This window comes from Hyperolius riggenbachi, chromosome 10, assembly GCF_040937935.1.
Source record: "Hyperolius riggenbachi isolate aHypRig1 chromosome 10, aHypRig1.pri, whole genome shotgun sequence".
NCBI classification, from domain to species: domain Eukaryota; kingdom Metazoa; phylum Chordata; class Amphibia; order Anura; family Hyperoliidae; genus Hyperolius; species Hyperolius riggenbachi.
Genome location: NC_090655.1, coordinates 69,738,320 through 69,753,325, shown reverse-complemented (window position 1 = coordinate 69,753,325; position 15,006 = coordinate 69,738,320). Strand labels below are relative to the sequence as shown.

Below are 15,006 nucleotides of genomic sequence, written 5' to 3'. Positions count from 1 at the left end.
TAGGAAGTATTTTCTTGGTTCCCATAGCTCACAATCCTATTTCATGCTTAATTTTTAAACCAACGCTGAAATAACTAGAGCATGAGGCTGGATGCACAGTGGTCCGTTGCATAATGCACACGTTATGAATGTGAACTGCAATGGAGACCGGACATAGACTTTAACCTCCCTGCCGGTAAGATAATTTCTGGAGATTAGGGTGTTTTCAGCACGTTTCACACCCTAAAATCTGGAAAAAATAATGCCGCCAGAATGCCTGCAGCAGCCCAGCTCTGCAATTTTATGTCCGTCCTCCAAGTGGCACTGTAACTCTGTACGATCTCACCAGAGGGATTCAGAGCCTTGTAAGACAGGAAGAACAACAGCTACCGATGTCTGGATCCCCAGGGAGGTGAGTAAAAGCGCCCCTATGCTCTATACTCTGCATTGAGCTCCCGGCAGCTAGCCCGAGCTACATTCGGGATTACTGCCAGGGAGGTTAATACAAAGCCTGCATGCAGCTAGTTAGAATAACGCAATCCGCTACAATGCAGTACTGTGAACAGCCCCATATCACTCACCATAGCTGTTTATGCATATGAATTATTAAAGTAAACATGAGATACTGGTCGGGGTGTTTGACAAGTTCTATTTTACTTACCTGGGGCTTCTTGCAGCCCCCATAGACTTGCAGGTTCCTCTGTTATCTCTGGGTCTCTTCTGTTTTGTGCTGCTGTGCCTCTCAGAAATTTCTCCAGCAGCGGGCTGTTGTGCCTTCTCAATCCCGTTGATCGAGAAGAAGCAGGGAAGCGCGTGTACAGTAGCCTGCGACTGGTCCTTACAGCAAGCTTTCGGAGGGGCACGGTAGCACAACAAAGCAGTTTGGGAGGAAACCGTTGGTTATGGGAGCTTGGTGAGTCCCCAGGTAAGTTAAAATAGAACTTGTTTTCCTGTCTCGGGTACACTTTAAGCACTTTATTTTGACAGGTTTGCTTTAAGGTCACCGCTTCTTCTCAAAAGCGTTTCCTGTTTTTATGATAAATTTAGGTTTCGGTTTCCTGTGGAATACCAGATTTCAGATCAAGAGATGGAATTTATGCACGACTGGCCGTAGATTTTCCAGATCTCCCAAACCCTCAAGCCATGTTTGATATTGAATATTTTAGAAAGGACCCGAGACCATTCTTTAAATTTGCAAAGGTAAGTGTTTCGACTGCTGTAAATGTGAAGTGTTTTATCTGAAGTGTTGCCAGTCTAAAGCTAAGTACGCACATGTGAGAATTGTTGCCAATCTGGGATGGGAAACGATCCCTCGGGTGACGATTTGTGGAACGATGCTGCACAGACACATTCCTAGCCTTGCTATGGAGGGAGTTTGAGGGATGATGAATGAATGAGCAGCTTCAGTCGGTTGGTGGGGGGTGGAAATAGCATTGCGTTCGTTAATACTCGAGCATCGGAGGTTGTTAAGGATCCGTCAGGATGGATCCTTAACAAACTCCGATGCCTGAGGAAGATTGATCGTTGGCCGCTGTACACAACGATCGTCGGCTGAAATGGTCACCATCTGCATTTTCAGATGACGGTAACTACATGTGTGTACGTAGCTTAACCACTTAAGGACCACAGTCTTTTCGCCCCTTAAAGGACTTCCGAGGCCAAAAAGATGAAAATTACACAATACCTTTTATATATCTGAATCCACGGAGGACGTCCAGCGCGTCCTCCGCACCGTACCGCCGTCATTGCTGCCTTTCTCTTTCCCCCCTGGCTCGGCCCGACCCCACTGAACGGGTCGCATAGGCTTCCACTACTAAGATGGCCGCCGCCTTGAGCCGCGGCTGCGCAGTACGCTTTGCCCTTAGTGCGACTGCGCAGCCTTCAGCCCGCCTCCCGCAGCGTACGGACATACGCTTGGGCAGCATTACGGAATCCGTACGCTGCGGGAGGCGGGCTGAAGGCTGCGCAGTCGCACTAAGGGCAAAGCGTACTGCGCAGCCGCGGCTCAAGGCGGCGGCCATCTTAGTAGTGGAAGCCTATGCGACCCGTTCAGTGGGGTCGGGCCGAGCCAGGGGGGAAAGAGAAAGGCAGCAATGACGGCGGTACGGTGCGGAGGACGCGCTGGACGTCCTCCGTGGATTCAGATATATAAAAGGTATTGTGTAATTTTCATCTTTTTGGCCTCGGAAGTCCTTTAAGGACCAGAGCCTTTTTCTCCATTCAGACCACTGCAGCTTTCACGGTTTATTGCTCGGTCATACAACCTACCACCTAAAGGAATTTTACCTCCTTTTCTTGTCACTAATACGGCTTTCTTTTGCTGCTATTTGATTGCTGCTGCGAGTTTTAGTTTTTATTATATTCATCAAAAAAGACATGAATTTTGGCAAAAAAATGACTTTTTTAACTTGCTGTGCTGACATTTTTCAAATAAAGTAAAATTTCCTATACATTTGAGCGCGAAAGTTATTCTGCTACATGTCTTTGATAAAAAAAAAACCATTCAGTGTATATTTATTGGATTGGGTAAAAGTTATAGCGTTTACAAACTATGGTGCCAAAAGTGAATTTTCCCATTTTCAAGCATCTCTGACTTTTCTGCGCACCTGTCAGGTTTCATGAGGGGCTAAAATTCCAGGATAGTACAAATACCCCCCAAATGACCCCATTTTGGAAAGAAGACATCCCAAAGTATTCAGTGAGAGGCATGGTGAGTTCATAGAAGATTTTATATTTTGTCACAAGTTAGCGGAAAATGACACTTTCTGACAAAAAAAAGAAAAAAAAAAGTTTTTATTTCTTCTAACTTGCGACAAAAAAAAAATGAAATCTGCCACGGACTCACTATGCTCCTCTCTGAATACCTTGAAGTGTCTACTTTCCAAAATGGGGTCATTTGTGGGGTGTGTTCACTGTCCTGGCATTTTGGGGGGTGCCTAATTGTAAGCACCCCTGTAAAGCCTAAAGATGCTCATTGGACTTTTGGCCCCTTAGCGCAGTTAGGCTGGAAAAAAGTGCCACACATGTGGTATTGCCGTACTCAGGAGAAGTAGAATAATGTGTTTTGGGGTGTATTTTTACACATACCCATGCTGGGTGGGAGAAATATCTCCGTAAATGACAATTGTTTTATTTTTTTTACACACAATTGTCTATTTATAGAAATATTTCTCCCACTCAGCATGGGTATGTGGAAAAATACACCCCAAAACACATTATACTACTTCTCCTGAGTACGGCGATACCACATGTGTGACACTTTTTTGCACCCTAACTGCGCTAAGGGGCCCAAAGTTCAATGAGTACCTTTAGGACTTCACAGGTCATTTTGAGAAATTTCGTTTCAAGACTACTCCTCACGGTTTAGGGCCCCTAAAATGCCAGGACAGTATAGGAACCCCACAAATTACCCCATTTTAGAAAGAATACACCCCAAGGTATTCCATTAGGAGGATGGTGAGTTCATAGAAGATTTTTTTTTTTCGTCACAAGTTAGCGGAAATTGATTTTAATTGTTTTTTTTCACAAAGTGTCATTTTCCGCTAACTTGTGACAAAAAATAAAATCTTCTATGAACTCACCATACTCCTAACGGAATACCTTGGGGTGTCTTCTTTCTAAAATGGGGTCATTTGTGGGGTTCCTATACTGCCCTGGCATTTTAGGGGCCCTAAACCGTGAGGAGTAGTCTTGAAACCAAATGTCGCAAAATGACCTGTGAAATCCTAAAGGTACTCATTGGACTTTGGGCCTCTTAGCGCACTTGGGGTGCAAAAAAGTGCCACACATGTGGTACCGCCGTACTCAGGAGAAGTAGTATAATGTGTTTTGGGGTGTATTTTTACACATACCCATGCTGGGTGGGAGAAATATCTCTGTAAATGACAATTGTTTGATTTTTTTTTACACACAATTGTCCATTTACAGAGAGATTTCTCCCACCCAGCATGGGTATGTGTAAAAATACACCCCAAAACACAATATACTACTTCTTCTGAGTACGGCGATACCACATGTGACACTTTTTTTTGCAACCTAGGTGCGCTAAGGGGCCTAACGTCCTATTCACAGGTCATTTTGAGGCATTTGGATTCTAGACTACTGCTCACGGTTTAGGGCCCCTAAAATGCCAGGGCAGTATAGGAACCCCACAAGTGACCCCATTTTAGAAAGAAGACACCCCAAGGTATTCTGTTAGGAGTATGGTGAGTTCATAGAAGATTTTTTTTTTTTGTCACAAGTTAGCGGAAAATGACACTTTGTGAAAAAAAAAAAAAAAATCAATTTCCGCTAACTTGTGACAAAAAATAAAATCTTCTATGAACTCATCATACACCTAACAGAATACCTTGGGGTGTCTTCTTTCTAAAATGGGGTCACTTGTGGGGTTCCTATACTGCCCTGGCATTTTAAGGGCCCTAAACTGTGAGGAGTAGTCTTGAACCCAAATGTCTCAAAATGACCTGTGAAATCCTAAAGGTACTCATTGGACTTTGGGCCCCTTAGCACAGTTAGGCTGCAAAAAAGTGCCACACATGTGGTATCGCCGTACTCAGAAGTAGTAGTATAATGTGTTTTGTGGTGTATTTTTACATATAACCATGCTGGGTGGGAAAAATATCTCTGTAAATGACACATTTTTGATTTTTTTTTTACACACAATTGTCCATTTACAGAGAGATTTCTCCCACCCAGCATGGGTATGTGTAAAAATACACCACAAAACACATTATACTACTTCTCCTGAGTATGGCGATACCACATGTGTGACACTTTTTTGCAGCCTAGGTGCGCTAAGGGGCCCAACGTCCTATTCACAGGTCATTTTGAGGCATTTGTTTTCTAGACTACTCCTCACGGTTTAGGGCCCCTAAAATGCCAGGGCAGTATAGGAACCCCACAAGTGACCCCATTTTAGAAAGAAGACACCCCAAGGTATTCCGTTAGGGGTATGGTGAGTTCATAGAAGATTTTATTTTTTGTCACGAGTTAGTGAAAAATGACACTTTGTGAAAAAAACAATAAAAATCCAATTTCCGCTAACTTTTGACAAAAAATAAAATCTTCTATGAACTCATCATACACCTAACAGAATACCTTGGGGTGTCTTCTTTCTAAAATGGGGTCACTTGTGGGGTTCCTATACTGCCCTGGCATTTTACGGGCCCAAAACTGTGAGTAGTCTGGAAACCAAATGTCTCAAAATGACTGTTCAGGGGTATAAGCATCTGCAAATTTTGATGACAGGTGGTCTATGAGGGGGCAAATTTTGTGGAACCGGTCATAAGCAGGGTGGCCTCTTAGATGACAGGATGTTTTGGGCCTGATCTGATGGATAGGAGTGCTAGGGGGGTGACAGGAGGTGATTGATGGGTGTCTCAGGGGGCGGTTAGAGGGGAAAATAGATGCAATCAATGCACTGGGGAGGTGATCGGAAGGGGGTCTGAGGGGGATCTGAGGGTTTGGCCGAGTGATCAGGAGCCCACACAGGGCAAATTTAGGGCCTGATCTGATGGGTAGGTGTGCTAGGGGGTGACAGGAGGTGATTGATGGGTGTCTCAAGGTGTGATTAGAGGGGGGAAATAGATGCAAGCAATGCACTAGCGAGGTGATCAGGGCTGGGGTCTGAGGGCAATCTGAGCGTGTGGGCGGGTGATTGGGTGCCCGCAAGGGGCAGATTAGGGTCTAATCTGATGGGTAACAGTGACAGGTGGTGATAGGGGGTGATTGATGGGTAATTAGTGGGTGTTTAGAGGAGAGAAGAGATGTATACACTGCACTTGGGAGGTGATCTGATGTCGGATCTGCGGGCGATCTATTGGTGTGGGTGGGTGAACAGATTGCCCGCAAGGGGCAGGTTAGGGGCTGATTGATGGGTAGCAGTGACAGGGGGTGATTGACGGGTGATTGACAGGTGAGCAGGGGGGATAGATGCATACAGTACACGGGGGGGGGGTGTCTGGGGGGGGTCTGGGGAGAATCTGAGGGGTGGGGGGGTGATCAGGAGGGGGCAGTGGGCAGGGGGGGGGGATAAAAAAAAAATAGCGTTGACAGATAGTGACAGGGAGTGATTGATGGGTGATTAGGGGGGTGACTGGGTGCAAACAGTGGTCTGGGGGGTGGGCAGGGGGGGGGTCTGAGGGGTGCTGTGGGCGATCAGGGGGCAGGGGGGGGGGGGAATCAGTGTGCTTGGGTGCAGACTAGGGTGGCTGCAGCCTGCCCTGGTGGTCCCTCGGACACTGGGACCACCAGGGCAGGAGGCAGCCAGTATAATAGGCTTTGTATACATTACAAAGCCTATTATACATACGTGCAGCGGCGATCCGGGTGCTAGTAACCCGCCGGCGCTTCCGAACGGCCGGCGGGTTACTACGAGCGGTGGGCGGAGCGAGTCCCCGGCGGCTGATCGCGTCACGAATGACGCGATCGCCGCATAGCCACTCCCGCAGCCGCCCCCGCCGATGGGCGTATTGCGGTCGTTTGGGCCCGGACTTTGCCGCCGCCCATCGGCTGGGGGCGGTCCTCAAGTGGTTAAAGCGGACCCAAACCAAACATATTTTTTTAATTCAAAACATTTAGTTGCACCAGAGGCAAGAAGAGAGGAGCGCACCACTGGTGCTATAAATTTTTTTACCTTAAAAAATGACAGGCATAAAAATACACTCACGGTGTATGATAAGATCAGAGCGCCTGTCGGGCCTGCCAGCAGTCCTCTCCTGTCAGCCGCGCTTGGCCAAAGCTGCGGGAGCTGATGTGAATGGCGTGGAGCTGGATGCGGTGGGCGGAGTCAGGTCGCGGGGATGCCGTCTGACGTCACGACACGTTTCGGCGTAGACCACGCCTCAGCCGCGCTTGGCCAAAGCTGCGGGAGCTGATGTGAATGGCGTGGAGCTGGATGCGGTGGGCGGAGTCAGGTCGCGGGGATGCCGTCTGACGTCACGACACGTTTCGGCGTAGACCACGCCTCAGGCGTGGTCTACGCCGAAACGTGTCGTGACGTCAGACGGCATCCCCGCGACCTGACTCCGCCCACCGCATCCAGCTCCACGCCATTCACATCAGCTCCCGCAGCTTTGGCCAAGCGCGGCTGACAGGAGAGGACTGCTGACAGGCGCTCTGATCTTATCATACACTATGAGTGTATTTTTATGCCTGTCATTTTTTAAAGTAAAAAATTTATTGCACTAGCGGTGCGCTTCTCTCTCCTTGCCTCTTTTACACAGATTTACTGGAGCCACCCAGTTATTGGAGCAGCACCCACTAATTACTTCCAGTCCATCAGTGTGTGTAGACAGCGCAGTGTTTTTCTTTGCTGTATTTAGTTGCACCACTCTGACACATACAAAGATAAATAAACACTCCTTCAAGCCTATGAGCATTTCAGTGCATGCTTTTCACCCTCCTCTTTTCATAACTAGGGTTATACAGGTGGCAGCCATTAGCAATTCCTCCTTTGTCAGACACTTCCTACTCCACCAGTTTGCCGGATTCTGTCACGGCAATATGAAATAAAGGGAGGGGTTTCTCCAATAAATGTAAAATATTTTATATTTTTCATCATGCAGCTGAAAAAAAAACTATTATAATTTAGAAAATAGATTTTATTTCTGAAATCTTGTATTTTTTAATTTGGGTCCACTTTAATAGTCTAGGTCCCCCCCCCCCCCCCCAAAAAAAAAAGGCAAGAGAGCAGGCATAGCTAGCAGCTTTCTGACTTGGGCATTCAGCAAATGAGGACCTGTCAGGACACTGGTTGAAACGCAGCATTCCATCGTATGTGTCCTGTTCAGACTTCCGCTGGTAATGTTAGTGCATAAGAAAGCCTGCTATTGTGCACCCAGTACAGGCTGTCTGAATGCCATCATGGGTCTTTAACTGAGTTCCATTTTTAGGGCACTTTTATAGGTTTACACTACCAGCGCTAGTATAAGAGGAGGCCATTAGATGTTAATAAATTTGACTGGAGTCCATCTATAGCCAACTATAAACATCTGACACTAATCTACTGATTTTCTGTTGGAGCCTGTAGTGCAGCCTGCTTCCATGCCCAGCACTTGGCACTCTGACAGGAGTAAGGCCTCAGACACACTGTAAGGGCTTTTTTGGCCTCCAGAGCTTTCTGAGAGCTTTTTTAAAAATGCTTTCATTGACTCGCAGTAAAATCACGATTGCGGTAAAATCGCACGAAGTTACCACGATTTGTAATCTCTGGAGGCCAAAAAGTGCTCAGAAAAGCGCTTATAGTGTGTCTTAAAGAGAACCAGAGACGAAGCACCCTCATGTATTTTGCCATATATATCAGTGGAAACATTATAGAAAACACCTACCCTGCTTTCTGTTTCATTCTGCACTGCACAAATTGCTTCGTATCGACCCTGATAAAATCCCCGACTGAGCATTGAGGGCTGGTGCACACCAAAACCCGCTAGCAGATCCGCAAAATGCTAGCAGATTTTTAAACACTTTTTTTTATTTTTATGAGGCGTTTTGCGGATTGCTGCTGCGGTTTTCAGTATAGTAGATTTCATATATTGTTACAGTAAAGCTGTTACTGAACAGCTTCTGTAACAAAAACGCCTGCAAAACCGCTCTGAACAGGCGTTTTTCAGAGCGGTTTGCGTTTTTCCTATACTTAACATTGAGGCAGAAACGCATCCGAAATCCAAAAAATGCCTCACCCAGGCATTTTTCGTTTCTGCAAAATGCCTCCCGCTCTGGTGTGCACCACCCCATTGAGATACATTGACCAAGCAGATCCGCAGCCGCAAGCGGATCTGAAAACGCCCAAAAAGCCGCTCGGTGTGCACCAGCCCTCAGTCTGGCTTTGCTCAGGAATATTTATAGTTTAGTCTGACTTCTCTCATATCTTTTCAAGCCCAAGCCTGCCCCCTGCTGGCTCTGCTCGGGAATAATTATAGCTGAGTCATTTATAGTAAAGCCAGACTGAATGCTCAGTGGGGGATTTTATCAGGGTTGATAAGAAGCAGGCTGAACAGTGAAGAATGAAACAGAGCTGGGTTGGTGTTTTCTCTAATGTTCCCACTGATATATATATATATATATTAAAATACATGAGGGTGTTTTGTCTCTGGTTCACTTTAAGCCCTTAGGGTGCATGCAAACGGGCAAACGGATTGTGAATACTATAAACCGATAGTGTAGTTAAACTCTCATACTACATGTAAGTGGAAAAATTGGTCAGTGATTGGCCCATCATAATTGAAAGTGTGTACCTTGCTTTAGGTAGTGCATTGTGCACGTGCAGTGTTTTTATTTATTTTTAAACATTAGTCTGTGTAGCTTTAAATGACAACTGAAGTGAGAGGAATATGGAGGCTGCCACATTTATTTCCTTTTAAACAATACCAGTTGCCTGGCAGCCCTGCTGGTCTATTTGGCTGCCGTAGTGTCTGAATAACACCAGAAGCAAGCATGTAGCTAATGTTATCAGATCTGACAATGTCGGAAACACCTGATCTGCATATGCTTGTTCAGGGTCTGTGGCTAAAAATATTAGAGGCAGAGGATCAGCAGGACAGCCAGGCAGCTGGTATTACTAAAAAGGAAATGAATATGGCAGCCTCCATATACCTTTCACTTCAGGTGTCCTTTAAGGGCTCATTCACACTATGAGCATTTGCAAGGGTTTTTTTAAGCACTGGCGATTTTAGAAATCGCCCCAAAAGCGCTTGTGCAATGATTTCCTATGAGAGTATTCACATGTGCGCGTTTTGATTTTACTAAAATCGCAAACGCGCTACATGTACCATTTTCTGAGCGCTTTGGCTCAATGGAGGGTATAGTGAAATCGCAAAGCACTTGAAAAAGCAATTTGTACAGCGATTTTTTTTTTTTCCCCAGCGCTTTTATGAATATATTGTATTTATTTCTTTGCAATTCAAAGAATTCGCTATGACTGTCTGGAAGTGAAAAAACAAATCGCTCTGCAAAAGTGCTTAGAAAAGATCTTTTCAGAGCACAAGGAAAAGCACTTTAAAAACTCTGAATGAATCGCTGAACGTTTGCGATAGCGCTGGCGATTTATAATGTAAACAGCCTTAAGATTGCTAGAGATTCGCTAGATCAAGCCAACAATGCCCATATCCTCTCTCCATGCAGGGTGGCGGGAGCACAACGCTACACTAGGTAAAAGGGCTGTGTTGTTGGGTGAAAGAAGTGCAGTGATCTCCGCATTTGCCTTGCTGCCTGCTTCTCAATCTTGCCTACAGATGGGCAGGGTGATATGAAGATATATGGTTCAAACCTGTGGCCTAATTTCTTTTTCTTTTTTTCATTCATTTTGCAGGAAATTTTTCCAGGCCAGTTTCAGCCATCTCTCTGCCACAAATTTATCGCGATGCTGGATAAAGAGGCAAAACTACTTCGGAATTACACTCAGAACATAGATACACTGGAGCAAGTAGCAGGAATTCAGAAGATAATTCAGTGTCATGGTGAGTTGCTAGCACTGCATGGTTGCCCTCCATTGTTTCTGGTACTGTTTGTAATTTGTTGTGTTTTGTGTGTGTGGCTTTTTGTTGTTTGTTTTTACTATTAACCACTTTAGGATCTCTGGTACGTATATCTACGCCCCTTTAAACTTGACGTGCAAATCAGGGGGGTAGATATTGCGTTCACCATCCCCGTGCATTTTTCGGTCGATCGGGGATGTGAGAATCTTTTATTATCCATCACGATCACTGTTCCCGTGTCTTCCGAGAGCTTGTTAACCTCACACAAGCTCTCAGACCCAACACTGTTCTTCAGTGTTCTATTAATAGAAACGCGGTCTCAGTACCACCATCTTGTGGTCAAAAAGTGAAAATACACCTTAATTATCCCAGTATACTGTTTTACATAGAAAGTTTTTTTTTTTATATTACTTTTAACCCCTTCCAACCCTGCCCCATAGTTAGAGAAATAAAACACCTGTTAAAAAAATGAAGAAAATTACATCATTTAAATTTGTCTTACATAAATAGTTACCTTAGGGACTTTTCTATTATGGATGTCATGCGAGCATATTACTAGTATTAAAAATCCCTAAACGGAAAAATGCTCCTTTTATTTCCAGTCAAAATATTATCACCATACATTGTACTAGGGACGCAATTTAAACGTTGTAATAACCGGGACAAATGGGCAAATAAAACGTGTGGGTTTTTGTATCGAAGCACGTTTTATTTTAAAATTATAATGGCTGAAAACTGAGAAATCATTTTTTTTTTCCCTTATTCCTTTTACAATGCATATAAAATAATTCATAGCAAAAACTACCACCCAAAGAGAGCCTAATTTGTGGCGAAAAAAAACCATATATAGATCATTTCAGTGTGATAAGTAACAAAGTTATCGCTGAATGAATGGGAGGAGCGCTGAAATGAGAGTTTGGTTTTTAAGGGAAAAAAAATCTGTGATCCTGAATTGGTTAACTAAACAAATCAGCCATTTGTAAATACTTCAATATTATGCAAAGGATACAGGCAACTTGAGTATCAGTCAAATTCAAAAGGGCATTTACTATGAGTAATATCTAGGTTTTTTTAACCCCTTAAGCCGCATCTACACGCGTAGATGCGGCCGCGATGCTCCTTATCAATCGAGCCGCTGATGCGGCTCGATTGATAAGATCCGACAGGACGAATCTCCGCACCGCCGATTCCCTGCTCGATCCCCGCAAGGGGACAATGGCAGGGAATCGCGCGGGAGATAAGCGGCGCCGGCGGGGACGAGCGGGGAATCGAATGCGGCGCACGCACGGCGAGCGGGGACGCGGCGGGCACGCGGAAGAGGCGATCCGGCGGCTAATCGAGCCGCCGGATCGCTACAATGTCCCATGGTGTAGATGGGGCTTTGAGGACCACAGGCTTGCACCCCTCTAGTGCCCAGGCTGTTTATTACAATTCGGCACACTGCAGCTTTAACAGTTGAACTGAAACTTAAACAGTTTAACTGTTGGTGGCATCTGATTGCTGCTGGGAAGTCTTTTTTATTTTTTTTATTTTTTTATTTATTACTTTATAAAGTATTTATTTTTTTTAATTCCCCCCCCCCCCAAGATCCACTCAGTGATCACCTCTCATAGGCACCTCATGGGTATGCCTTAGAGACTCCAACCAGTACTGAAAAGTACTTAAAGTTGCATACCTTTCTGTAGCTTGTGCTCTCCTCTTTATCTGATGCCTGAATCACTGGTCTACACCAAATAGTTTTTTCGTTCAATTTCAATTTAAAAATTGCGGATGCCATCTTGGCTATGTTATAACTTCCGGGTCACCCCTGCCTTCTCTGTTAGAGAATTGCATCACTGAATGAAGCAGGAAGAGGAAATGACACGCATGGCCATTGCAAGAGGCTTTTCCAGAGGGCTCATAGCACAACTTTTTTTGGAAGTCGTCTGGCTTAAAGGCATACCCATGAGAGGTGCTTGGACTCCCTTTAACCTCCTTGGCGGTTTATTTTTTTCTGCAAAAATTGCAGAAATCCAATTTTTAAAAAAATTTTTTTTTTTTTTTTGTTTTTTTTTGTTTCATGTAAAGCTACCAGAGTGGTAGCTACATGAAACTCCACTAGAGGGCGCATGTGTCCCTCTAGTTCGATCGTCGCCGGCAACAATAGCAAACAGGGGAACGCTTATATAACGCGCTCCCCTGTTTGGCTTCTCCTGTCGCCATGGCGACGATCGGAATGACGTCAGCCGACGTCCTGACGTCAGACGTCTCCGATCCAGCCCATAGCGCTGCCCAGAACTCATTGGTACGGGCAGCGCAGGGCTCTGGCAGGGGGGGGGGGGGCCTCTTGCGCCGCTGCGGGCGGGCGATCGCCGCAGAGCGGCGGCGATCAAGCTGTACGCGCGGCTAGCAAAGTGCTAGCTGCGCGTACAGCACTTTACAGGGTGAAAATCGCCCCACCAGGGGCTGAGATCTCCTCCTGCGCGGCATAGCCCGAGCTCAGCTCGGGCTTACTGCCAGGGAGGTTAAGAAACCTGCAGTGACTTATAACAAAGAAAAGGTTCGATACCTCAGTAGCGGATTCACATCTGCCCAGTAGTGTTAACTGGTGGAATGTCCAGATTTCTCGCTCATTTTTCAACAATTCAAGAGCCTATTTATTTTTGTCTATATTTTGTTCATCTGATGTAAATTGTGCTTTTTCTGCCCTTTCCTAAAAAGTGTTGTTTTTCTGAACAGGATCTTTTGCAATGGCCTCTTGCCTAATATGCAAACACAAAGTTGACTGTGAAGCTGTCAGAGAGGATATATTCAATCAGGTAATATAAATGATGTTCCAAGTTACCAAATAGAAGTATTTGTAATATGTTAGCACCATCTAAATGATTGTGTATGTATGTATGTATGTATGTATGTATGTATGTATGTATGTATGTATGTGTATGTATATATGTGTATGTATGTGTGTATGTATGTATATATGTGTATGTATATCTATCTATCTATCTATCTATCTATCTATCTATCTATCTATCTATCTATCTATCTATCTATCTATCTATATATATATATATATATATATATATATATATATATATTATGTATCTATCTATATATCTATATGGCCCAGTGCACACCAAAACCGCTAGCAGATCCGCAATACTCTAGCGGTTTTGGGAGCTGATTTCAGAGCGATTCTAGGTATGTTTAGAGAGGTTTTCTAAACATGCCTAGCGGTTTTGGGTGCGTTTTTGTGTAGCAGATTACACCTATTGTTACAGTAAAAGCTGTTACTGAACAGATTCTGTAACAAAAATGCCTGGCAAACCGCTCTGAAGTAGCGTTTTTCAGAGCGGTTTGCGTTTTTCCTATACTTTACATTGAGGACGAAACGCTTCCGAAATCCGCAAATGCGCAGCAGGAGGCGCGTTTGCGGCTTGGCAAAAACCTCAAACCGCCGGTGTGCACCATCCCATTGCAATACATTAGCCAAGCGTTTTTCCAGGCGGATGCGGCCGGCAGATCGCTCCAAAAACCGCTCGGTGTGCACTAGGCCTTTCTCTCTATCTCTATCAGTTAGACCCAGGGCTGTGGAATCTGAGTTAAGTCGGAGTTGAGGAGTCTGAGCCATTTTGGGTAGTTGGGGTCGGTGGTGTCATAAACGTCGGAGTCGGATGATTTTTGTACCGACTCCACAGCACTGGTTAGATCTCCACTCATTTTGGTTTTGTAAAAAAAAAAATTAGATATATGGCCTGGTAAGGTCAACTTACACCGACCAGTCACAATGTCAATTTGGTCTTTGTTGCTTTGTGCTCTTAGCCATGATGGCATGAATAAACTGCACCTTGCATGGCAGGTGAAGTGTTGGTGGTGTGCTGAGGACATTGGTGGACTACCGGGGCTCTCTGCACATAAGGAGCTACAATTTGACTCCAAAGAAAAGCCTTAACTTTTCTGAATTCACCAAATGGGTTGGGTGTCTAAGACCATGACCAATACCAAGTCATGTGGTCTTTAACATTGTAAAGATACACTGAGTGGGCAAAGAGTTAGACACCCTCTAATTACGAGTTGGTCCATCCTTAGCTTTGATCACAGCTGATATTCTTCTAGGTATGGACTGGCATTGCGTTTCATGCAGGGCTGTGGTGTTGGTACAAAAATCATCCAACTCCTCAGTGAGACCACCGACTTCAGGTACCCAAAATGACTCGGACTCCATAGCCCTGGTTTCATGTGACTCCAACACTTTATCCTTCCTTATATCAAGTGAATTTCTGTTTAGGTGTTTGTGCACCAACTCTAAATCGCTATTCTACTTTAGGGGACCCAGAAGGAAACCACATAGGGAAATCCTGCTAATGTGATTGGGTGGACGCCGCCCTCTCAAACTTTTAGATTTCAGATAGGTTGTAGTAAACTACGCCAACACTATTTCAGCCAATCACAACACTTTGTGCTGTAGAGGGAGCTGTGATTGGGGATCTGTTCCCTGTGAGGTTTCCTGCTGGGTCCCCTAAACTAGACTAGCGCCCACTGTGAAAGATCTTAGCGAATCCCAAGTGGCTTTGCT

At 44.9% G+C, this 15,006-nt stretch overlaps 1 protein-coding gene across 2 annotated transcripts in view; it reads left to right on the top strand.

Annotated features, from left to right (window-relative positions):
- Nucleotides 1-15,006, top strand: part of SIRT1 (sirtuin 1) — a 34,957-nt gene that overhangs the window by 12,749 nt on the left and 7,202 nt on the right. For both annotated transcript variants that reach the window (XM_068255341.1, XM_068255340.1), the window contains exons 4-6: nucleotides 1,027-1,179; nucleotides 10,286-10,433; nucleotides 13,170-13,249. In XM_068255341.1, the coding sequence (XP_068111442.1) occupies nucleotides 1,027-1,179; nucleotides 10,286-10,433; nucleotides 13,170-13,249 (381 nt within the window). The remainder of the gene's footprint in view (nucleotides 1-1,026; nucleotides 1,180-10,285; nucleotides 10,434-13,169; nucleotides 13,250-15,006) is intronic.